At 37.8% G+C, this 26,818-nt stretch overlaps 2 protein-coding genes across 13 annotated transcripts in view; both read right to left on the bottom strand.

The window, feature by feature from the left end:
* The window catches only part of NAALADL2 (N-acetylated alpha-linked acidic dipeptidase like 2), a 466,113-nt gene extending 459,737 nt beyond the window's left edge, over positions 1–6,376 (bottom strand). For 2 of the 4 annotated variants that reach the window (XM_051781725.1, XM_051781724.1), the window contains exons 1-2: positions 6,311–6,376; positions 1,175–1,332 (exon numbers count right to left, since the gene is read on the bottom strand). The gene's annotated coding sequence lies outside the window, so the exon portion shown is untranslated. Of the gene's footprint in view, positions 1–1,174; positions 1,337–2,625; positions 2,715–6,310 lie in introns of those variants that run through there. The other 2 variants (XM_051781723.1, XM_051781727.1) reach the window with 2 other exon arrangements.
* The window catches only part of NLGN1 (neuroligin 1), a 416,929-nt gene that overhangs the window by 18,929 nt on the left and 371,182 nt on the right, over positions 1–26,818 (bottom strand). For 5 of the 9 annotated variants that reach the window (XM_051781714.1, XM_051781713.1, XM_051781717.1 and 2 more), the window contains 3 exons: positions 25,487–25,699; positions 19,834–20,623; positions 16,217–18,841 (listed from right to left, as the gene is read on the bottom strand). In XM_051781714.1, coding sequence (XP_051637674.1) covers positions 18,019–18,841; positions 19,834–20,623; positions 25,487–25,699 — 1,826 coding nt within the window. In that variant the 3' untranslated portion in view covers positions 16,217–18,018. Of the gene's footprint in view, positions 1–16,216; positions 18,842–19,833; positions 20,624–25,486; positions 25,700–26,818 lie in introns of those variants that run through there. The other 4 variants (XM_051781718.1, XM_051781715.1, XM_051781720.1 and 1 more) reach the window with 2 other exon arrangements.

Below are 26,818 nucleotides of genomic sequence, written 5' to 3'. Positions count from 1 at the left end.
GGTGGGAGTGTTCAAAGGCTTTGGGAATGTGCAGCTTATACAGAATGCAGCTGCCTGCCTGTGAAGCGGTATTGGACACAGAAAATACAGTGGATTGATTCTTTGGCATCTGTATCAGCTTCCTGTTAATTTCTGAGGATAATTTAAGTCCTAGTTTTTTACCTGGTTACTGACAGGTTACTCGTTTTGTCTATATGAATTGCCATAGCAACTGTGGTGCTGGAGCAGACAGTCATGAGCTTTAACAGCCTGGGGGTGAGCAGCAGAGCACTCTTAATTTAGAGACCTCCATCTCTCAAATCTGGGTTGTTTTACCAGCTTGACTGGGTGGTATTTCTGTATGTCAGCATGACTCACTTTGTGATCTGTGGGCTATGTATCCTGAATTCCATGTGGCAGGGAGGGGAGAGATGTGAGGTTTTGTTTGTTTATTTAGGAAGTATTATATTCTTTGAATAAACACCATTCTAGAATGAAACCCAAAGTGTAGATTGGCTGAAATGTATATTTTGATGAAAAGGCTATGTTCTTATGCCTTATTGCAAGACCATGAAGCCAAGATGAGACACTGAGCACTACAATATCACATCTGCTTATGCTAAAGCTGAATTTGGCCTGCTGTGCCTCAGATGCCCCCGTGCCTCAGCCTTAGCAGTAAGATCGAACAGCTCTGGAATCTTTCACACCAGCTGCAGAGGCACCGTGTTCCCATTGTTGTTCTCACTTCTTTGTTTATTGTTTCCATGGCCTTGCACCTGCAAACCCCAATAATGTTACAGGGCGGGTTCTCATGGGAAGCCATTACCAACAGTATGAAAATCAGCCTTTTTTCCCAACCTTTTCATACCTCACAAAGCAGTGTTAGTATACTCAACACTATTAGTATTTTAAATACTGAAATATTATCCAGTAATACATGTGTGCAGAAGGTTAACGACCAATGTGCAACAATTTCTCCAATTACCGTACTCAACTGTGCTCATACCACAAAGAGGAACATCCAAAAGAGAGTTCAAGTTGATTCCATTGAAAAAAACCAAACATATAATTAGTTCTATGACTGCATCCCATGTGTTATATCAGGACTTTGGGATTTAACCAAGACTGGCTCTACAACTGACAAACAGCTACATCCATCTCTGTAAGTACCAGAAATAGAGACCTGCCCACTCACCTTTTGACAGGTATGGCTTTGGGTGACAGTTTCTGTGAAATTAAATATTATTGAAAATACTGCTTCACCCTTCACCTGCTTCATTTTTAACACCGAGATGTATTTCACCAAGGGAGGACATTGCCATGTTCTTCAGATGAGTAGGTGCTACCTATCTTCTGCCTAGAACAGAAAACATCAAGCATAGCTGAAATTACTCCAAAAAACAACTTTATATGAATCCGGAATATCCAGAGGTGCACTGAGCTCTTTGGTCACAAGCATTTCCTTGACTGATGTTGCTTGCATGTAGAGGGATGAGTTAAGCCCAGCGAAAACATTTAACTTCTGCCTTTTGGGAAATCCCACCCTGTACTTCTCCTTACTTAAAAAGCTTCAAAAGCAGCTATTCTCACCACCTGAGTGTTAACAGAGTAGGCTGCCGTGATACAGCAAGGGGGGCTACCCCTTCCTGGCCAGGTGGCTCTGTCAGAAACAGATCTTGGTCTCCTGTGCAAGCACGGAGAGGGGGAAGAAAAAAGAGGAAAAGTTTAAGATAATTTCAGTTTTACAGTCTCCTTTTTCAGCTTGCAAACTGGAGATTAGAGCAGGCAAGCTTTATGATGGTGTGGAGAAATCAATACATTTTTATTGATTCTTGCAGCTGCAGAACTCTCACCCAGCACAAGTACAGGGGTCAGAGTATGAGTACATGACTGTCCTGCTCCACTACGTGTGTGCTTCTCAGAAATCCTGCTGTTTGATTCACCCAGGATGAAGCTCTGTTACATGACAGCAACAACAGCAGCTGACCTGGGATCCCTCCCAGCAGGGACAGGTAGATGCTGTAAATTATCCATTGCACAGGCCAGAAACTACAACAAAGCCAGTGGCAGCTGCAGCCGAAAGGCACAGCTTCACATAAGGAAAATACTTTCTTTACAGAAGACTATTTTCAAACAATTACACAAAGTCTACTGAAACAATACATGGTATTCCAAAAGAAAGAGGTCCACAAAATTACATATGAAGAATGGCACAGAAATAGAAACATCAAAACAAAACAACTTGGAAAACTAGCTAAAAAGTTGCATAGTCAAAAGAGAATTAAATTAAGAACTTGGAAAAAGCATATAGTTTTGAAATAAAAGTAGTTAGAAACAGTTAAATTAATGAAAAATTGAATGTGTAAAATGATTGTAGCAAACTTGTAAGGTTTACATTTAGTTTAAATTTTTGTAAATCCTCCAAAATCAGCAGTGAGAGTCTGTCAAAGTTCTTTTGATTTTGCAGAAACGTTAATTTCCTTAATTGGCATTTTCAGTTTCTGTTAGAAAATTTCTGACCTGCTCAACCCTACCAAAAAGCTGTTCATTAGCAAAATGTGAGGTTCTGTCACCATTTTCAGTCACTGCAAAGCTGTCAAAATGGTGTAAAACTTACTGGAAGGTCCTTTTACTGTTATGGCCCACCTTTTCAGGTGACATTTCGTAGCTGATTTGATTGTGCCACGATGGACCTGACCTTTGTGTCGTGTCTTTCCTTCCCCGTTTCTTCAGCAGAGTCCATTATCTCTCGTTCCAAATTCCTTCTCTTCTCTTTGACTTTGTGTTACTTTCCACTTCATTCCCAGGCTGCACTGCCTAACACCCTACACCTGCTTTTGATGTCACCAAATAGGGACAATGACTATAAAGTTATTCCCCTTTACAAGTCAAACCTGGAAGGTCTCTCTGTTGTTGTTCATTCTATTTCCATTGCCGGTGTAAGTGTCCTTGTTGTTTTTCCCACTAGTGAGGAAAGGGCAAATGTCATATTCACTGAAGCAAAGACTTTGCTTTGAAGTGGTATTGATTTTTCCTTTTCCCTTCTGAAGCTTTGCCAGGCTCCATAAAAGCATGTCTCTTGTTCAGAAACTCTTTGGACTGAGACAACAGGGGCAGCAGAGCCAGCGGGGTGCAGTGGGAAGTTAGGGCATTTGGTGGGGAATGACAATTGTGACAGCAGTAAGAGAAAGAAAGAGGTCATTTTATTTTTAACTGTGCTGTGAGAACTTAACTAGTTAAGCTAGAGGCTTAACCACAAAGGTGATAGCAGCAGGATGTTCTGGCACAATGCTGTAAGGATATGAGCCTTACACTGCACTGTGTTGGAGCAGCATCATCATATGGACTTGCAGAGAACTCCTGAATGAAGGTCCAGTGCTATGACAGGACTCATATTTAAGGGGTCTCAAATACTCTGTTTAGAGGTAGCTTATGCAATGCAGAACTATCCAATAGCATTTATTCAACTCACAGGTACTGCAAAGAACCAAAATTACTCTCTCCTTCCCCAAAATGTCTCTGTCTTTCATAGACTCCTTGAAGTCTATGACCACATACACTTATTTCTCATCCGTGCCCTGGAGAGTCTCTTATTGTGAAGAAGAAGATGGGTGCTGGCTTTAAGCCTTATATGAAGGTGGAGACTCCCGGCACCTTTAACGTTATTCCAACACATTTTTTTCATGCTGACTCAAAGGAAAGAATGTCACTTATTGAAACATCAATGCCACTTTTTGCCATGCTTCTGTATTTCTCAGAGCTGTCGGGCTGGAAGAGCTGGTCTTCCAAAGCTCATTAGATAAACAGCTGCTGCTGGAGCTGCATGTAAAATTACAGCAGCTGCCTTTTGCAGAGTAGGTCAGGTAAAAAATATAGTAGTTTCCTACAGTTCTTGTTTTTTTGGTTTTCTTTTTTTTTTTTTCTAATAAGATTAGTACCTACTACCAGGAATTAAATAACAACGATAAGAATTATTCCTAGTGCTTGTGAGTGTGGTCTCAGACTCCCAGTCAGAAAGTTCTTTAAAACCTAAAAATCCTAAAATAGCTTTCAAATTCTCAGCTATTTTGAGAATTTTGCATATGTGACAGCTAGAAATGGACTTTTTTTTTTTTAAAACACCTGTGAAAAAAACTGTTATCAACAGCAATGAGAGGGTTTTGTTGATTAAAGGTTGTTTTCCGCTATTCATTTGTAAGGGAAGTGAATCATTAAGCGCTGTCTGAAAACTTTCTTCATACTGAAAAAAAGCAAAGGTTTTGTGGTTACGGGGGTTACAGGAATAGCTTGAACTCCCACCACCATTAATCTGCGCTGCTGCTCAGCTCTGCTCCAGCTGTTGATGACACTTGTCAATGCACTGCCACCTCCCCCAGCACAGCCATCACTACAACAGCTTCTTTTCCTTCCCCTTCCAACCAGCTGTACCTGTCAGTGCAATTTTGCAGTCTCTTTCTCCAAGGATAGGGAAGCATCTTAAAGCTGTGCCACCCTGCACAGGGGAAGAAAAGCATAACTGATACTGTTTGCCCTGTCAGGACCCAAGCACAGCAAGTAATGAATACACAGAAGCTCTTTTGGTGTCCTGGGTCAGCTTTGACTTTACACAGTTTCCTGCCATACGTTCCGGGGCACATCACACTGTTGACTCCTGCTCCAGTGGTACCCGTCCAGTTCTCAGGGTACATTTGTTTTCATTATTCCTGCCCCTTCCTGCTGTTTTTTCTGACAAGCTGGGGATCTGAGAGCTGCTTTCCCAGACCTTTAAGTAACAACCCATCATCAGCTGTGCTGTGTATGGAAGGTAGTGTTGCCCGTAAACAAAGACACAAACCAACAGAGTGCCGGTTTATGGGTGCTTTATTCGGGGCCCCGGGAACCTGCGGGCTAACGCCCCAAGTCAGGATTCCGACGACCCTCGTTCTCAGTTCAACTTTTATACACAAACAAGTTTGCATGTATTCTCACGGCTAAAACAATTACAGTTTCTATAGCAACCCAGGTGCAGTAGTTTATAACAATTAACAATCATCTACTCTAGTCATAAATCTGCTTAAGTTGCCTTACCCCCCTAGAACTGTTTAACAGACCCTTACCACATCTAAGGTACAAATCGTTACGTACATGCTTGACTACATCTTTTGATTATTGTTTCTACTTCTTCAGTACATTCTATTCCCACGAACAAGGCTGCTGCTTAACTCACTACTGTAATGTGTTGCTTTCTAGGCCTTACCCTTTTACTTAAGCCTTAGCCATTCTACTACTAAATTTAAACTGCTTTGCAACAGTAGCAGCTTGAATTTGTTTTCACAAAAGGCACATCAAAAGACCTGCCTAATCAGCAGTTACCTAAGTTTGCTCAGCCAGACAGAGTCAATTTACAGACCCTGCCTGCTGTTGACCCTGCTGTCTGCTCTGGATGATTCCAGCCTGCCTCCACTTTCTAAAATTAAATGTTAGTATTTTTAATTGCTGGTTTTAACTCTTGTCTAATGGGGCACAACAAGTGAGAGGGACTGTGTGTAAAGGAGCCAGAGTAGCGTTGCTGGTAGTAACAAAATGGGTCTGTGTCTTTCTGTTCCCCATCTTCCACAGGTCACTGACTGGAGATGCAAAAGGTCCAGTAGCACAGTCCCCTCGCTCCTCCTGCCTAGTTCAGAGGCATCTTCACAGTGCAGACTCCAGCTCTTGGAACATGATGCCTCACTGCCAGTTTAACTCAGAGCAGCTCTGAGGCTGCTACTTGCTCATGTTGCAGCTGAATGAGCTTGGAGATGTTGAAGGATATATCTTGTGGGTAGGCATCTCGGGCTCACATGGGGTAAATGCTCAGTGAAGATTACAGATCAGGATGATTGATTACTAATCTTTCCTTTTTGTTGTTGAAGACATATGAAATAAAACCAGTTCATTCAGAATAACAGCTGCAATATAATTTCGCAATAATTTTGCAAAATATAGGCTATTTTTCTACATATTATGAAAAAGCATTACTAAATTTGACCAAAGAAAATAGGAAAATTGATTTTTATTTCTTTTAAACTGAGATATAAATGACCAGTAAAATTATTATTATATCACTTCTTTCTCTTTGATTTTTAATGAGATTTTTCTTTCTTCTATGCAACTATCTATTGTTGATCCCATCTTAAAAGCAGTTTCACATTATGGGAAGAATGCAGCCTGTCCTATGGAGCTGGATATATGGGGTGTCAAAAGTTTGCAGTCTGCAGATTCCAAGTTTATCAGTTTTTGCTACCCACGACCAGGCTCTGACTATAGCAGCACAGACCCAAGATGAACATTCATGAAAAAATAAGCTCAGCACCTACCTGAAGGTTTATGGACAGATCACAGAGCACAGAAATTATGAGGCTGAAGAAGTTGCAGATGCACTCTAGTTTGGAAACAAACAGCTGAATACTCTGGCCACTGTCACCCAGTGTGCAGCAAAATTGCAACAGGTCTGCTGTGAGGTAACATCTGCGAGTTAAGGTCATCAGCCAGCCAACAGTTCAGATTAAAATTTTAAACTCAGAAAATGTTTGCTTGTTTTTATTTAAGATTTTTTCCAGGATTTAATTTGCTGTTTAGCACAGCAGACCATGGACCTAGATCCAATACCATCACAATAGTGATAAAAACCTGAAATAAGCTCTTTGGTTGCTCCCTTCTGCTGCATTTCAGTCTGATGTGGAAGGCTGGGACCACTTATCCTGACCAGCCTGCACAATGAGATACTTTCCAGTGCCAGTGCTGCCTTTTGACAACCTATCTGGATTTTCCAGTGAGACTTTGGCAATGCCAAGACAGACTGAGGAGCAATAGAAACTGCAGTGTCTGTGGTCTAAAGCTGAAAGATTGTTTTACACCATCATGATGCTTGTACAGTGCTATTGTATTCCAATGACCAACTTGGACTGTAAATGTGCAACAGCCTCGTGACACCCTAGGATTATGTGTCACTAATGTCAGCCAGGCAAAAAGATTTTTAAACTCAAAAGTTGAACAAGAATAAGCAAGATTTCTTGTTTCACCTACCTATAAGAATGAACATAGAAAAGCGAGTAGATATTAATGCAAATCTAATTGCAGAAACTAACTGTCTGAATGCCAGCAGGGAAATTCCTCTTGACAAGGATGAAAGACAAGACATCTCCCATTTGCCAGAAGTGCTCCTCATTAACTTTGTGAAAGTCAAACAAAGCTAGCATGCAGGTAAGCAGTCTGCACTAGCTCCTTATCTCTCCTCCTCAGAAAATGCCACGTATAGTGCAGGACTGAAGGTGGGGACATATAGGTAATGGTCAAAATATCAAAAAAGGTTATTTTCTGCTGATCAGATGTGAAGCATATGTAATCACACCTTAGTCCAAACACCTCTGCTGTAAACCAAAATCTGCTGTGCCTGGTATCTTGCTTAACTAGATGGCAACTTCTTCATATAAATTAGGGTTCCTTGAAGATCTTAGAGTCAATGAGTCCAGTGAATGCTCACAGCTGTTCTCTGAAATTCATAATTTTCTAGCTCTGACCTCTAATATGAGAAAGCAGTTTTACAGAAGCCTTATAGATCAACAGGCTGGACATGCACTTGGTGGTGATTGCCCCACAGGTGGTCCCCATTAGCTGATGCTTTTCCTGTTGATCTCTCCTCTAAATGGATAATGTTTAGTAGCTTCATAAATGAGGAAGCCATCAATATCTGTCAGTATTTACACCTCTTTGACCTCAGCATGTGGCAAATATTGCTATCAGTTTTATCTATTTTGTTCTGTTTGTTTTTAGTTTTTCAGTTAATCTGATTGCAACACACAGCTTGAGGTTGAGAGGGTTGAACAAATGCAGCCAAGGCACTCATATAGCTCCTCTCCAAGACATAAGTGATCATATTTTTGCATAGTTCTCTTAATAACACCAATGATTTATAGGACAACCGGTTCTGTCTCCAGTAAAGTCAGTTTACAATGATTTATAGGTAGTATTGCTCTAAAGCATGTTTTTATAAATCTTGTGGTCTTAAGTGCTTGTCAAATAGATGTCAGAGACCACACGGAAGTCTAAAAATACTCACGTAAACCCTTCTTCAAGTGCTCGACATCAACGCATCTATTGTACATCTTCATGCTCAACACAGGTTAAAGTAGTGCCACTCGGCGTGACAGTGTAACTAGAGGCTGCTAGGCTGACAGAAATAATTTATTATGCTGTTACAGCTAATAAAACCCCTTGTGCTTTTGGGCAGTTTTTGAAAATACGACTCTCATCCTTTTCACATGTGAACTCTTGCAGTTCCTATCATTTCTTGTAGTCCTTAAACAAAGGTTTGAAGCCTGCAAACACACTCAAAACTACAGAGAAGGCAGAATATCTGACTGTATAAAAAAAGGACTCCTCAGCACCAGAACAGGCAGCTAGTAGTCTTTTTTGTTAAGTACAGCTATTGTGTGTTAAACACATCTAAACCCACACTAACTTCTGAGAAGAATCAGCCCATTTGATCAAAGATGCTCAAACTGGCAAAACACAGCAGTCTCACCAAGTGCTACAAGAAGCCTCTGTTTCTGCTGGTGTGCCAGGCTGCTCAGTAGTGATTTGGTCAAAATTCCCTCCTCTGGGCTGGTGTTTTTCCTCCAGCTCTTTTTCCCTGATTTCTCTTCTCTGCAGCATTTCTCTGTTCTGCATTTCCCCTTTGCTAAATCACTCCTGAGGAAACTTACCCCTCATGAAGTAATATCACATGGAGTGAAATGTTGTGGAACTAGCAATTCTTGTAAACCTCGTCACTGTGTCTTAGCTGTCTTGGATCCATCTATCTAATCCTGGAGCTATTTAGAGAGATGGAAGAAATAAGAACATCTCCATCCCATTTAGCCATCCCAAGGCAGAATCCATTCTGAAATGCATTCTGTGCTATAGCAGCCATATGCAGCCTCCTCCAATCTTAGCTATACTTACTACTGTAAAGTTTCTACATTATGAAGTTTCACAAGTGAGGATTTTTTCATTACTTTGTGCTGCCTCAGAGTCTTTCCTGTTTAGTTCTTATCACTGCTGCTCTTATTCCCTCAGCCCTAGGCACTATGGTAATAAGATAAAGAATGGGCATGAAAAGCTGTGATTCTGATCTGGAAAAAATGCAATTTTTCTGCAACTGGAAAAAATAATTATCAATAGGATATATATACATACATGTGTGTATATAGGAAATATATCTATAAATGCTTGTGTCAGGCTTTCACAGTGAAGCGTATCTGAAGGACAGAAAGGGCAGTAAATTTCTTCACCTACTTTTGGTTCTCTCTTAGTCAACAGGGACAACCAGATACCAGTACACTATGATTTATCCAGTACTAAAATTCCTCCTCTTACTAACTTCAGGTAAAGTCTAGTCAGCTTCCTTTAAATTAGGCACCTAATACTGGTGGTTAAATTTAGGAAGGAAGAATTTCAGCCTGATAACCTTCAACATCCAGCACAAATCTACAGTAAAAACACCTCCCACAATCATACCCACACCACCAAGCCCTCCTTCTGCTCCTTAAGAAGGAAATCAAAGGGCTGTTTCAAATTATAAACCAGTAGAAAACTGAGGTTGATGCTGCCCATCTGTAATTCATTCCCTTCTACCGGGGGAGGTGCTCATCTTTCCTGGGTGGAGTCAACAGAAATTTGGCTGTTTCCTGCATGGGGGTCAGGAGGAGCTCAGCTGTGGCAGACACAGGCACCACAACAAAATCCTCTTCAGAAAAAAACAGTCTGATGTCTGCACAGCCACAAAAAAATACATCAACACTTGTCTCAAGCATAGCCATGAGCTGGAAACTATTAGTTTTTTAAGCTTTTGAATCTAGGAGACAGCAGAGTTTGCGAGTCTCAGCTTGTTTCTGAAGGCATGTGTTTACCTTGGCTCGAGGCTGGCTTTTGCCTGTGAAGTTGCACCTCTGGCATCTATCAAAGGGAAAAATTACCATCTAGGATGTGTGTGAGGATAATTCAGTTATGACTGTGACCTTCCTGGCACATGCCTGTTTTTATTGACTGAAGGGTTTCTTGCACCTACCCACAAACAACTGATCTGGGCCATACCAGATGCTAGAGGTACTAGAGTAACTAGATTTCCATTCCCAATCCAAATAGGAGTTCCTATCACTGGGAGTTCATAAATTAGTAATAGCCCTGGATGTGCAAATACAAGAAAAACAAGTTAAAGTACAATTTCCAGCAGAATAAACAAGAAGACTGATAAAATGAAGAAAACAGATATTTAAATTATTTCAAATATTTGCACCTGTGTGAAACAGTAGCAAGGTTGTGAGAGGGCATGAAGAACAAAATTGCACTTATTACAGAAACTCTTAAAAAAAACCCAACAAAAACTCTAAGGAAGTAAGAAAAAAGAAAATCATAACTGAAATGATTATATTTGAGTAAATGATGAATGAGTTAGAGACAACAAACTGCACCTAGCAATAGTCCATACTGACTCAACTCAATAAAAATGAAGAGTTTCTAGTTTTAAAATAAAATCCCTAAATTGAATTGTAGAATGGAACCAGGGCAAGTATGGGACAAACAGGAATTCACATGCAGTTTTACAGTACAGTCAAAATTCTAGTAACCAAGCAGCCCTTTTAGATTTAAGATAAAATGTATTGTTGAAAATGAATTCCTTGTTTAAAAATAAGAATCTCAGATATACAAATATTACCAATATTTTATTAATTTTAACATGTGTTCCTTCTTCTGTCAAACACAGCAGAATTTGCAAGTGTTTTCATGCTTCCTTGGTGGGTCTCAGAGCTACAGTTGCTGCAGTTGGGAGTGTTTTTTTGGAGAAAGCTCCTTTCATGAACTTAACCCTGCCCTTTCCTCCTGGACAAGGAAAGAGGAAAATTCCCAACAAGGTTCCTGGCTGCAGCAATTAAGGTTGTATCCTCTGCTGGGTTCTGGTCAGCCTTCAGAGAATCAAGATAGCAAATATGCCTATAGGGAACAAAGAAAAAATTAAAAAAAAGAGAAAAAAAGAAAAAACCCAACTCAAATGCCAAACTCTGGCTTATTTTTCCTCATCTATGACATTTTCTGATCTTGGACACTGAAGTCGTGATCCATGAGAATAAACCAATGGTTCCTGTTATCTTCATCTTCTATGAAGAGCAGGAACACTTACTCCAGTAAATAACTGAGGAGAGAAAAATATATTTATGACAAACTGATGAATGCTAAAGAAAAAAATCAGCACATGGTTTAACAAGGGAATCTCTACTATTTCACCAAGAGTAATTGGTTTTGGATATTATTTACTGTAGTGAAGGTCCATGTTTCCACTTTCAAGAAATTGCTCTAGACTTACCTATATGCAAATAAGAGCAAAATTCATTCATCTGTTCAGCCAAAATCACCACTACATAAGAGTAACCTTATGAAAAGTAGAAAAACACCACTGTACAACCATATATTTGTCATCAATCACTAAAATGTTGGATGACTTTTTCAGAAAATGCATTTGGTGTCAAACGGATTGTATATCACTTTCAGAACTTTTCATATAGTCTTAATTGATTAAAATTACTGCTGAAGCTGTTTCTAGAAATTAGTGGATGAAATAGGTGCATTGTACATCTCACCCTCCCAAACTGCCGGAAAGTTCTGCCCCGCTCCTCCATTTACCCAGAGAAAAGGCAAGTGTATTGCACCAGGTCTAGCCCGTGACTGCTTTGCAGTCCTTGGCTTTCCTTTTCTGTCCTTCACACCCATGAGATACAGTCAAGCTCCATCCCAAAGCCACGTGCTGAGACCAAGCTTGCAAGACCTGCTCAAAAATAAGTTACCTGATTTCACAATGTCATGGGGATGTATCTTTTTGGGAAGGATCTATCCGTGTCCAGCCACTGAGCATGAATACCTGAACATACACACTCCTCTTTACAGAAAAATGGATGGATAAATGACTCAGGGAGGTCTGGAAACATCCAAAGACTCTTAGTTAGCCATGGACATAGCTGGTTAACTTTTATATGGACCTCACAGGATTTCATACAGATTTCTGAACTGATTCTTCTTTCCGTAAGGCAACAGCAAAATTCTCATTAACTTCCTCAGTAACTGAACGAAATCACTAGATGAAAAATTTGTCTTTTTTGTATTTCTAATAATGCAGTTAAAGTGTTAGCAGCTCATACAGTCTCTCTCGAACCCCTTGTTAATTGAGCTCTGGTATTATCACCTCTGGTTGCCAGTGTTACCAACTTCCATTTGAAAAAAGTTACTGGCTCTTAGAGCTGTAAAGCAAAAAAACCTGGATATGAACTGCAGACTCCTATAAACTTAAGAACTCCCACTTTTTTTTTCTTTTTTTTTTTTTTTTAATAGCATCATTATAAAGCTAAGCTCATAGATACTAAGTGCCTGGCATTGCTGATATTAAGAGGGGGAAATTCAGAAGACAGAGGAAATCCAGCTATTTCTGTCCTGAATTTATAGCAACATGTGGTCCAGTTGCATGTCTCTTCCTTTCCAGAATGAAGCAGAACAGAGCAGGCTTCCAACTGCTGTAAAGTGTCATTATGACTTTGACATATAGGTCAACATATAGATTTGAGGATCAGACAGAACTGTTCCTTTTATAAAGATTTTAACATAAAACTTACTACAGCATGTTAAGGCTACAAACTGTGGTACAAACCTATTCTTTGCATCAGCGTAATTACTATAGATTTTTTCTTTATAAAGTAGACTTTTTTTCCTGATTTTGGCCTTACATACAAATAAGTGTAAGCTTATTTTAAAGCACATTTTAATGCCTGGTAGTGCTCATGAATCAGGTAGTTATACTTGTAATAATTTCTGTGAGTGGGTGTTCATGTGCAGGAGAAGATATTCAAAATTGGATGGTGAGATGAGCCATGATGAACATTAAAGCTCTGGAAGCAGATCAATAGCTGGTGTAAATTTTCAGGTCTTCATTGATTTCAAAGGTCCTACGATAAATATTAATTCAGCTGGTGCTAAAAAAAAATGTCATCAGTTGAGCATCTGGTCAATAACAGTGGAGAATGAAGAATGTACAGGTGTTACTTCCACACCTTTGAATGGTGCAAGAAGGTAAAATACCCTGGTTAGTCACATTTTTTGAAATCTCCTTTATTGGCTGGAGTAGTGCATGTGGGTATGCATGTGGAGACAAAGATGCACATTTATACAAGAAGGCATTTTCTGTGACAAAAGAATACTTACACGGGTTCTACTGCTGTGACGGTACTTTTATCTTCACATGAAAACAAAATAAATTTGAGGTAACTGTATAAAAATTACTTGTACAAATTTGTTGCACTTCTATGAAGTTGTTCATTCATCCCAGTGGCAAGGGACACAAAACTCAGAATAGGCTTTAATCTACAATTTACATACAATACTTAAATTCCTTTTCGAAACTAAAGCTTATTACAGAAATGACAGTTTCCCATGGGTACGAATTACTGAGAATTATAATACCAACAAAAAGGAACTAAGCCAGGTTGCATATAAAAGTCTACACCTCCTTGGTGACTCTCAACAGGTTTTTTTTTTCCCTGAACATTTTCCACCAGATAAAGTTCATTACCTTGTTCTAACCACTTCCCATTTCAGAAAGTTAAGATTCCACTGAACCTGTAAATAAGGAATTAATTATACAAAAGCATTAACAGAACCTAAGAGAAAAGGGACTTTGTGCATGGCTGGTGATGAACTCATCGATTCTGCTCCATAGTTCTCTTGAACACCTTATCAAATGCTGCTGGTTTCTAGTCTGCATACAAATGTTTTTACGTGCCAGAATGAAATCACAGCAGAATGTTTTGAGTGAAAGCCCGTTCACCATGTTTAAAATTGCTCATATTTATTTGGAGGCCTCAGGAGGACATCTTAATCTCATAGTGTTATTATTTCAAATAGAAAAAGAGATTTTTAATGTTATTTGGAGAAAGTCCCTTAGCTTACAAACTGAAAAAAAGAGAAAGCAGAACAGCTGCAATAGATATTTTGACAAGAGCTTTGAATGAAAATAACAAAACCTCTGCAAGGAATTCCCTATTAATTTAATTTATTTGGGAGCACATTTTCACAATAATAATTAAATTATCTAATGTTCACTTACATTAAAAAGCGACCATCTGTAACTGTTCATTACTAGGAAAAAAAAAAAAGAGAGGGGAAAGCCAATATTTAAACTAACATCACAGGAAAAAAACATCAACTTACAAACATCAAAGGTATGCCATGATGTTTGACAGCTTCTTATGAAGTCAGCTGTTTCATCTCCTGGTGAAGGTGGCAACAGAAATTCCAACACCTCCTGTGCAGTGGTGTCTTTAAAGCTGTAACATGTTTATTTGTTAGACCCCTATTCATCTGGTTTTCAGGATGTTTGAGTAACACAAATATCCAATAATTAAAAGACTTGTGACATAGGAATCCATATTTAGTACAGATAACAAAAACAACTACATTTTCCAATGGGAGATTATATTCAGGAAGTTCTTTCATGCCTTCCAAGTCTTCCATGTGTGGAGAATACCAGGTATAACCAACTGAGATACCATTGAGAGAAATGTGTTTTTATTGGCTTTATTTCTCCTAGAAATGTCAGCACAGCACATTATATTGCCTGTAATTTTAATAGATAAACGAGACAATGATTCCATTGTTTGTTTGGGTTTTTTTCTCAAAATGGTAGAATACATTTTCTTAAAAAGGTCTGCAAACATATTTACAAAAGTGTGAAAGCAATAAATGCAGGCTTTTTTATATTTTTACTGAACTTCCAAAGACTGACTGATATCCTAATTTTATTGGAAATCTGGTCCAAGGATGATACAAGAAATTAAATATCACACTCAGTTTTACTTTTTTGTAGGATACTGTGGAAAACAAATCAAACAGATAAATATTTTGAAAATAACAAACTTATATTCCATGAGGCATAATGAAGAGATTCCAAAACCATTTCCTATATTTTCATTTCAGCGTTAAAACACCTCTTGATCTTTCTTAAAGTTGCATTAAAATGTGGGACACCATCTTACTTTTGGAAAGCCAGCTGCTGTAATGTCATTATAAAGTAGCCACTAAAATATCATTCACAGTATCTGCATCACAGGAATGGACTTTTTTCCTCCAAACAGGAGTGACAGAATTTTTGATGTTGCTTTCATCTTTCACATTTTAAATACTATTGGCTGACAGAAATAAAGTGTAGTGTCATGCTTGGTTTACCTAAATCATTTATTTTGTAACTAATAAAAGTAAACAATTACCAGATACTGTATATAGAGAGATATATAGATATATGGCCACAAATAAACTATAGTAGAAAGTTATTTTGGTTTTGATAAAGTTAAGAAAAGCACATAAAATCATATTTCATTAATATCTTGTTTTATGGCCATCAATGTTTTTGTATTTTTTTGTTTTGTTTCATCAACATAGCAAAATACAATCTTCTTATTAAACAATAATTATCAGATGGCAAACAATTCTTTTTATTGGTTTACATTGGCAGGTCACAGTCTAAAAGCACAACCACATCAGGCAGAAATTGCACACAGACCGCTCTGGATTTTGAAGACTATTTTTTATGCTTCTACAAAAAGACCTTTATTTAAAACTGGGGACTGTAACAAGTACTAATTAAGTACATGGGTTTCTTTTTTCTTTTTCTTTTTTTTTTCTTTAATAGGTAAATAAAATAACTGAAATTGCAGAACTTTATTTTCACTTCAGCTCGATTTTTAATGTCTGTGCTCCATGTTAGCAAACACGCTCTGAACTACCAGCAATCTTTTATAAAAGTTCAATCACCCAGATAATACCCAGGTGATTTTTTTTTTCCCTATCCTGGAATACTGCAGATTTATTTCAATTAGGCCTGTTCCTTGGCTTTTTTTTTTGTGTTGATATTGCATTTTTAACTCATTCCTGAAGTCTAGGGGAGTTTTACATGTGATATGACGCCATACAGTCACAATGTCAATATTTCTGTAAGAAATGGTTGTAGGTGGGGTTGGCCAATAAATATGCAGTTGTACTAGTTGTAGAAGGCATTTTCATGTCTTCAAGAACCAGACTGGTCTTAAGATATTACTCTTTATTTGAGACAGTTACCATTACTTCATTAAAAAATGACAAAACAGCAATAAACATTTTAGCTCTTTAATGAGCAAAGATCAGGTCTCTTAACATTGGAATAATATTCGTTATCCAGATTATCTTTATTTCACTCAGTGACCAGTAATATGGCCAAGAAATACAAAGTAATTTTCCATCAAGTAGTATACAATTTTTGTGTGTAATAAGCTTTCATTCTTGAAAAAGAGTAACTGAAAAGAAATGTTTCTGTTACTGCAGTTAGTTTGTCAGAGAAAGTTCTTCGCATTATCTTACAAACTATCAAAATTGCTAGTAATTTGAAAAAATGTAAAAAAAAATCACATAACTTTAGTCTAATAGAAATATAGTACAGGTAAGAGAGAAAGTATTTATCAGGGATGTGCTCTTAAGTCCATCTCAATTATTTCTTTTATATAAATGTACATCTGATTACATATACAAACATTTTGAAAGGACCGTGGTATAGAATTACTGGAAAGCAACAGGGGAATGAAAAATTTCTTGTGATTTTAGAACATTCACTTCAAATCACACAAACATATGTAGTATTCAGATTTTTAAATTTCCAGTTGTTGGCTCTCTCCCCATTCTTACATACCCTCTTTTTCTACACTCTTGCCATCTGGTCTAGAGAATTCATTGGAATGGAAAAGCTAATGTATAGCAAAAAGGGAATTAACATTATTTTAAAGTATTATAAGTAAACTTTGTAACATGCAACATGAGTTGAAACAATAAACTGAAAGGTGTAATCAGAGCTATAATATTGGGGCATTTTTATATGGCAAAATGTTGTTGCAATTAAATTTTTGGACACACTTTTCCTTATCAATTTGAACTAAATATATCATAACTAAGTCACAGCAAATTATAAATCCTTCTTCAAAGGAGATTTCATTAAAGTTGTAGTTATTTTAAAGTTAGAAATTATTTAGGTGGAAAGGAAAAAAAACGTTAATAATACACATTTTTTGTCTGGGATTCATATCAGTGAGGGTCCACCACTTTTTACTTAGAATGCCATAAATACCTTTAAGAACTGTTGCAATTCCTTTTCTTTCTGAAGCTACCATGAAATATTTTACTGTAATTACTTTTGCCCCTTTAAAAAAACTTCTTTAGGTTGTGCCAATTGATGGAGAAAGCTTCTATTAAAAACTCCAATGGGATGAGAAGAATTTTAATTACGGCTTAATCAGCAGCACAGCCACCAAGCATATAAATTATCATGCACATCGTGCTAAAAATATCCAGTTTCCTTTATTCCCACAACTTTTATACTGACAGCACTTATGTGATAATGTTGTACCTGCCAGGCTGTAAAACTTCTTTGACTGGCAGATTTCAGCATGAGCCCCTTTCTAAGGCCTTAACAGCATTGGTGCTTTGTGTACTTATTCAAATATGTAAATATGGTCTACACAAGAAAACAGGTCCAAATAAAAATTGGTGAAAATTATCTGACATTCCATTAGTGTGTCCCTTGTGCATATTTATAGGTTTTTAAAATTTTCAGTCATAGTTCTTTCCTGTTTGTGTTGCACATGCCTAATTCCATTATGTAACTTAAATCTTCAAAAAATTAATACTTGAATGTGAATGAAAAAGTATCATTCAGGACAACTGCTTCAAGCAATTGCAAACAGTTGGTCGTTTTGTTTTTTGTTTGTTTTTTTTTTCTTTTGTTTTGTTTGTTTCGTAAGTTCATTTGATATATGTACAATTCATTTTTTCCAAAACCCCAAAAGTTCTTGATATGTATATTCACATAATATTCCTCCATATTTAAATAGTAAGAGTCTTGTAGGTTGAAAGCCAAGTAATCTTCAGTAATATCACCTACTGTAATCCATCAAAAAATAAAGTTTGTTTCGTCTTGTCTGGCTATACCCTGGTTGTTGAGTGTGAATGGGGGTGGGGATGAGGATGGGGCAGAGTGTTGTTCTGTCCTCCGGTGAATGTGTTGAATGTGTGTAGGGGTTGAATCCCTGGTATAGTGTTGGGGATCATTGTGATGGTGTTGGGTGTCATTAAGGGAATATCATCAGGAGACCTTCTCATAGCTAGCGTGTAGTCTGGGGGACAGGCGGTCCTAAGAACCACCTCATGTGGATGGATGGACTCACATTCATGATCCAAGTCAGTGTGCTTCATTTGGAGGGACATTATCTCCTCTTCTTGTGCATGGGTAAGATCATTGGTAGTCGTACGCTGTGGGCTACATCTCCTGTGGACATCATGTCTCCGCTTGTCCTTTTTGTAGTACAACGCTGCAAAGGCCAAAATGTTCAGGAACAGCAAAGATGCGCCAACTGCAATAGTAACGCTCAATTCTGTGGAATAGTCCCTTTGATCCACTGAAAATGGGCTTGGTTGTTGTTTGGGATCATCTTGTTTGGCTGTAGGAAAGGCTGAAGTAACTGAAACAGAATTTTTCCTTGTTGGTCTGAAAGTATTATCAGTCGATGGCACTTTAGTTGTGGTAGAGGTATACTGTGAAATGTCGTTAAGATTGTGCAGATGAGGTACCAGTTCCAACCAAAGGTTCACTTTATTGGCCCTATAGTGTTCTTTAACTCGTGGTTTTAATCCAATGTGAAGATAGAGTTGGTCTTTCTGAGAATATCTGGTCCATGCTACTTCTTCAAAACGATTTGGTTTTGTATGGATGAATTTTGTATCTTGCGGCACTGGTTGATTTGGGTCACTAAAAAAAAAGAGATATCTCCAATGTTACAAAGCATTTCAAACAGAATTATAAAATTAACATAATTAAATTTTATACTAAATGTTTAAATCTGCCTTTGGACAGAGCAGAGTGCTATTCCCTAAAATTAGAGGCCTTAATAATCTTGATTAGAAACAGCATTATGCAAATGAACCCTTCTTTTACTCAGATTTCAGCGACTCCCTTAGTTCCCCAAAATGTTACTTTCTCTCTCACATTGAAAACTTGTGCTGCTGAGGACAGATTGCCATCAGTGTGGTGATGTGGACAAATGATGAGAGACGAGTGTGAGAGGACATTAAGATTTGTTTTTCTTTTTTACCAACATGAAGCTTGTACAGCTCAGCATTTCCTTTCATATGCAGCATCTGTGGCCTTCCAGGGGGGAAAGATCACGGCAGAGCACAACTCAGTGCAACACAAAGTCAAAAATAACAATGGTCAAAGGTAACAAAGTGTTTTGAGCTTCCAGTGAAAGAAGAATTAATAAAAATGACAACACTTTACAAATTTAAACTCACATATTTTATGGTCAGAAATGTCAATTTAAGACAAACTGTGCTCTTAAAATAAAATGTATTATATTTGATGCAATATTTGCGTAATTTTGTGTCTCATGGGATGAAAATATCAGTATTGGGATAAAGTCAGTTACTAATGTAACTATATTTAACTATACACATATGTTAAATGCTTAGTTATAACACCTTTCTGGGGTTCCCATAGTTATATTTGTGTATTTTTAAAAATTTCTTCACGCAGAATGTCCGTAAAGATATTTTTCCCTCTTTTTGCCAGAATAGGTAAGTGAGCTGAGGGACATTACAATAAACATAAATATCCAACCCAATTCTTAACCTCTTATTCATCCTACAAGTACAGAGACATTCCCAATGCAGATAAACAATGGAAGGCACTGCATCATTCCATCCTGAGTTTGCACACGAGACCATTCATTATCTGGTACTCACCCAGTCTTTGCAAAATTTGTCCAGTACGTCATCACCACCGCGCTTAGCATGACGTCATTTTTGGAGAAATTGCAAGGAAATAATTCAGTAGGACCAATCATGGGGATTCCTAGTACGTAAGGAACCTCATCTCCATGGGCTGCATCTGCCCATGCAGGTACCTGATCTGTCTGGCAATGATGGTAGAAGGCATAGAAGTATGTAGGCGATCCAAAATTCGAGTGAAGATCTGCTGTGGCCACTGCTGGTGCAACCCACTGGTGATCAGTAAACAAAGCCAGCAGTGTTTTCCTTCTGGTCTCAGGATTGTGTCGATCTGCCCAGTCCGTGTACATAAATTTAATAGTTTCCCTCAATATATCTTTGCCTTCCGGGTATCCGTACAAGTTATCGACAAAGTTAGAAACTGCAAAGTCAAAATCACTAGCCGATATGCCATCTTCGCTGTCCACGATGTTTTCAACAAATTTTAACCCTTCCCCTTGGTTAACTCCCAACATGATGTCATAGTTGAGGAATTCTCCTTGTTCCATCAGTATCTGAGGATCATCTGGTATCACGTCGCCATCAATGACCGGTCCGAAGGCTATGTGGTATCTTGCTGGTTGAATGTCCTGGTCGACAAGTTCTCTATAAGGCTTCTTCTGTAGACATTCTACCAGTTCTACAGTGTCTGACATGTTGCAACCGACTTTTGTAGCCAACATCCTGGCGTATTTTGCAGGCTGAAAACTAACTGCCCAGCTGGAGAGAGCTGTTCCACTTTGAGCTATTGCTCTTTGAAAAAGTCCTGTGGGGAGAAATATTTGAAAACTACTGAAGTGACCTTGAAACAGCTACAGACTTGAAAGATTCAAAGGAGTTCTTTGAAACAACAGAAAACTTCAACAGGAGAGATACCTGAATCTTAATAGTACTTAAATACAAGGGATCTGACTTCTGTTGTACCTACAGGTAATGTGCACAAAATAAATGCAATGTGTGCTGAAGCAAATGATTCTACCTCAATATAGTCCAGCTGAGGAACAGATTTTTGAAAGAAACTCAGGCAGAAAAAAAGAAGTTATCCTACATTACCTTATGTAGGATAATACTAACAGCTTGAAAGAAATCCCTAAAATTAACGCAGTTTATAGGTTGGAGGAAAATCCAACAAGTCTGTGAAATGGGTTGAAGTTGCATGCATACAACAATGTGTTAAATAAACCTAATACACTTCTTTATGTTTTGTTTGGGATTAAACCTGGTTTGAGAGGTGCTTTTGAATTGTCTATAATTTCAAAAGTTTATATTCTGGAGCAACAGATGAGAAGGTACTAGGCAGCTACTAAATTTATAAGTGTCTAAGTCAAAATCCTTTCTTGTAAGGAGCTTTTTAAATGCAGGTTTATATTGATCACACATAAAAAGGGAAATGATATATTTTACACTATTTAGCTTTGTAATTCAGCGATTTAAACATATGTTCATGTATTCTTTTAGAGGAGAGAGAATGATCCAGCACTGCATATAAACTTGCAGTAAATCCCAAAGACTTCAGTGCAATTAATTTGAATTTATGCTGGTTTAACTAGCACTCTGGACCAGGAATTTTACCCACAGAAATAACAAAATATATTGAAATTGACATTTACTTTTTTTTTCTTCTCCCTTCTGTAAGCATTTTTAAAACATATCATGGATGACAGCCTCAGCCCCGATAGTCAATGAATCAATCTAATTTTTTTGCTATTGGATTTAATGCAATCAAAACTCCATCCTTACTGTCCACACTTCTTGTGTTCTCTTTGTGTTGGGGCTTGGACTTTTCCAGCTCCATTTGGGGAGGGTAATTTGGTCTGAGATTATGAGTCTGAACCTTGTGCAAAATAACACTCAGAAACTTAGGCTATATTTAGGTAACTGTGACCTATTCTGGGTTTTTTGTTTATTTGTGAGTTTGGCTGGTTTGGTTTGGTTTTTTGTTATTTATTTTCATTAAAGTTAATTTCGGGAGTACATATTTTGCACAAATTACTGGAAAATATTTTATACTGGACCCTGCCTCCTATAGTTCACTGTGGATAATAAAAAATGGCTATAGCATTCTATGCTGATTTAAGATATATGGGTCAGAATTTTGTTTGACTTATCCTGATAGACACCTGGAATCATTCCACTGACTCTGGGAGAGTTACTTGATGACTGGAAGTGACATCTGGCTCCACTCACTTAATTTTCCGAAGAATGCATCTTTGTTCCAATGTTTGACGAATAACTGGATACTCCCACTAAATGAACTGGAGTGAAGGTGCTCAGCTTACTTCAGAAATGTATTCCAATAATGCACAGGATGGCTTTTACTTTGATAAGTAACATATTTCTGTTGATAGAAAACTTCCATAGCCTCTAAATCCAATCAGAGACATGCTTTCACAGCCTCTACTGCAGCATCAGACCCTGTGCACTCACAAGTTAGTTGGAATCTGTTGCTGGCAGGAAACATTTTACAAGCTTCTGAGGAATTTTAAAATCATTCTAGATTGTATTAGATCCAAATCCAAAAGTCTTAAAATAAGATAGGTGTAGAGACTGAAATATGTAAACTCCAGCCTCTCCTTAAATTTATGAGAAGTTATATCCGAGATATTATTTCCTAGCATGATATGAGTAAAAATAAGAATGAACTTGAGCTATAAAACAGCTAAAAATATATTTGCATGTTTATAAGGTCAGATATTGAGCTAGCATAAATCAGCTCAAAGTCAGTGGAATTACCACAGAGGATCCAGGCATTGTAATAAATATAACAAAGTGACAAAGCTGAATTTTAAAAAAATATGTATTTCATGATACTCCATAATGTGTGGGAGTTTTTTGCATCTTTTGTAAATCTATTTTTATTGCTTTATTAAATATGCCTGAACAAGGACAGAAAGTGTAAGCTAAGTGTAAGAAAATGCTGATATAAACACTATGGCTTGCTAAGTGCTACATAAACATCAAATGCAGGATTAAAAAGTGGTCAAGTCCTCTGGCCATAAAGCTTTCTGAGGAAGGGAAACTAAACATCCCTCCTTTTGCTGAAGAATGCTTAGAGAAATATTCCTCCACTCAAACCATGTTGGTGAAAATGGACAATGTTATGAAAAATTATTTTCATTCTGTGACATAATTCCTGGAAGAAATTTGTACCTCACAGGATGGAGAACTACATTTTTATCTGATAATGTGTATGGTTATTATCTCTTATGGGCTTCAGACTGATGGAAAGAAGATTTAAATGCTCAATGGACCATAGCACTTTGTGACTCCTATTCAAAGCATCACCAAAGTAAATAATAAATAATTTGCATATATCCATCTATATTTTCAGAGCACTTTCCGAAGATGGCTGCTGTTCTTTCTGCCCACTTGCAGGTGGGTGGCTAACAAACAGTACCATCTTGAAATAGGCTGAAATCCTCATCTCAGCTGCCAAGGGAATCTTTCAAAGGGAAATGACAGGAGAAAAGAGAGCACCCAAATTTACAGATTATCAAAGAGACTGGTTGATAATCATAGAATCATAGAATGGTTTGGGTTGGAGAGGACCTTAAAGATCTTCTTGTTCCAACTCCCTGCCCTAGGCAGGGACACCTCCCACTATCCCAGGTTGCTCCAAGCCCCGTTCAAACTGGCCTTGAACACTTCCAGGGATGGGGCAGCCACAGCTTCTCTATCCAGCCTGTGCCAAGGCCTCACCACCCTCACAGGGAAGAATTTTTTCCCTAATATCTGATCTAAATCTGCCCTCAGTCAGTGTGAAGCAATTCACCACTTGTCCCCTTGTAAAAAGTCCTTCTCCAGCTTTCAAATGTGAATGTGAAACAAAATAACATGAAATAAAAGGGGTTTGGAAATGTTAAAATATGAGAAAATGTTTAAAAACTTGAAATAATTTTTCTTATTTGAATGTGACCAATTTTTTTTTTCATGGTAGGTCTAACCACCTCTGAAAGAAACATAACATACTTGGGGCTATGGCACATTGTTCTGTTTAATCCAAATTAGAAAAAAGCATGAGTTCGCTTTCTCATAAAAGAAATTCTCAAAAATTTACTAACTTCAGTTCCCGTCCCATAGCTCTGCTATGTTGACAATTTGCTGCATCAGTTTCCCCAGACAAATTCTGTCAGAATTTTGGCCATGTGTTGCCACATAACATGGTAACATCTGATTATAAGAGGCAACACATGACTGTCCAGATACTGTAAATATGGGATTTCTCATTAATGCCATGTTATGTCAAGAGGATCAATATTATCATAATGTAAGATTTAGGGGAGGATAAACCAGGTCTCCTCAATCCACCTGAACTGAAACCCTTGATAACAAAGTTGTTTTTTGAGGGTTCCGATAAAAGAAGATGGTGCAGTGTGACCCTCCCGTTACCCTGCGATGAAGTAATGCTTACATCTTGTTCTTACAGGTCAGCTTATAAATATCTTCTGTTTAAGTGCAGGTAGTTATGGAACAAAAAAAAAGAAAAGATTATTTTCAAAATCAAATTGTGGAAATAGATTAAAATTCAGACCACAGTCTTATTTTCCACTTGACTTTTCTTGTAAAACATATCTTTTTTCTCTCATTTAAAATAGTGTAACGGCATGATCTAAAGAAGCTGTCACTTCTATTGACCTCAGTGAGATCTGCACCATGACGTTGGGTAAATGCAGCTCTTTTAATGTCAGTGGAATTACGTTTTTATGACTGGCCAATTAGTCCCCCATGGAGATACAGCAATAGAAATTAGGGGAGGATTATATGCACAGGGCACAGTGTGATGTCCCTGGTAAAACTAAACAATACAGATAAAAATACGTGAAAACAGTGAGACAAAAGTAATGTGATCAATAAGCAAGAGCCATGCAAATGAGAGAAACTGTGTGAAACTGTGGTGCAAAAATCATAGAAAAAAAAATTGGGTGCCTCAAACAGCATGTTTTTAATTTCCTGCTGTCTGCCTCGACTAGAGAGAAAAGGTGTTAGTTATGGAATAGGAAAAAACATATAGAAGAAAATCCATTTGCAACTTGGATGCTTTGACAATTTTGGATCATGCATGCAAAACATTCAACCATTCTTTTATTAGATGACAGCAAGTGAAGTTCATGCAGTTTCAGACAAAAGATTTCTGAACTAGGTACTTGTTTCCTTCACACAAAATAATAGTTTTAAGCATTGCAACTGTTAGCCTGAAAAGAGAAACTGTGTCATTTTATTTTTCTTTAAATTCTGCTCCTCAGGAGAAACTAAACACGCCTTTCACGACTGTCTGAATAAAGACGACCTCATCTACCGTGAGCATGACTGACTGGTTTTCCAAAAAGGACACCCTTAGGTAGGAAAGAAAAGAGACAAAAACGATGCACCAAGAAAATGCTGTTCAAAAGTCTGCTATAAAGTGTTTCTACAAGGCTCCATAGGAAAAAGAAGAAAGTGACCCAAAATTTAAACATGCACAGAAGAGCTGAGGGAGAAGGAGGCTTGTACAGCCTATAAAAAGTTTTCTTAATATTGAGCTGAACTCAACAGTTCATAGGAACAAAGAGAATATACAGAACATCACATAGTACTAATGGTGGTGGCATGCAGACACCAAAATTGTCAAAATTTGCAACCTGCATAATACCTTTGGTTGAATTGCTCCAACGGTTACCTTCAGAATAATGGGATAAAGTCAACAGATTGACGCATGAACCGCCTGCACCAGATCCAAAAACAGTTATTCTTAGTGGGTCACCACCAAAGAACCCAATATTTTCACTAGTCCATCGCAAAGCTTGAATTAGATCAAGGAGGCCATAGTTTCCTTTTGCCGCTTGGTCCCCGGTGCTCAGAAATCCTATGAATGGAAATGAAAATAGAAAGGGTTAGTGAGGGCTCTTCTGAGTAATCCTGTTTAAGTCTTCCAAGTAAGATTTCAAAAGTATATGCTGTTAAATATCACGGAACTACATAATTTGCCATATTACCTGGGAAAAATCTGCAATTTTACACTGTTTCTGAAGCCAAATTATTCTGTAGGCACTCTTTTGGTCATGATATATTAATGCAGGGAAGATGAAGATCCCAGGCAAAATATTCATCTGAATCTTAACGGGTTACAACATATTAATCCCAAAGATTTGTGTTGATTATACTAAGGTTAAGAGCAAAGGTTAGCAAACAGATAAGATGCAGTTGTTTTGTATGGGATTTGGTCAACTCTGTGTTGCACTTCTGCACTTGGATGCAGCCATGAGCTTTGCACATGGCCTGAGAGGCAATGATTCCCTGTAGACTCTGTTTGGTCATATCTTGGCAACATATCAGCTTTTGCTTTTTTCTCCACCCAAAAATGCAGCTTGTGTCACAGGACGAGTTGAACAATGAGAGCAGCTCTCAACTCCCCGAGCTCCATCCCACAGTCATTAACCTGAGTTAATTGAATCTACATTAAGTGGATAAAGACAATTTAAGTTGTTTCCATGACCCCTTAACAGCAAAAAGATAGGAGCTCAGGGATAATCTGGAGAGCACTACAATTGCTCCCTTTTATTCCTAGTGGAGAAAAAGCTGTGAAATATGTGAGGTGCAGGAACAACTTTCACACTTTACTCCCAGCAGTACCCTCACATTTAGTATTGCTGTTACTCTTGTCATTAGAGCCTACTGACTCCAAAAGGAGTACAGTAAAAACTTTGAAGAAAGTCTCTGTTGATAAGAGACATTGCTTTTGGATCCCATTTGTTGACATTTCCAATTTTCTCAGTTTAATAAACAAATGTTTAAATAATACCAGCATTATGAAGTAGTCCATACCTTCATTTGCATATCAAACTGATTTAATGCTCCCTAAATCATGTAACTGTTTTTCGGTACATGCTTTGTAGAGAAATGCAACCATTACAACAATTATTTCCACATTAATTAGATATCAGTGAGTCTTCTAATCTCGTCAAAGTTCTACTGATTTAACTCT

Source organism: Manacus candei, unplaced genomic scaffold (genome assembly GCF_025592945.1).
Source record: "Manacus candei isolate 608988 ecotype Guabito, Panama unplaced genomic scaffold, ASM2559294v1 h1tg000015l, whole genome shotgun sequence".
NCBI lineage: Eukaryota > Metazoa > Chordata > Aves > Passeriformes > Pipridae > Manacus > Manacus candei.
This window is presented reverse-complemented; position numbering and strand designations above follow the sequence as displayed.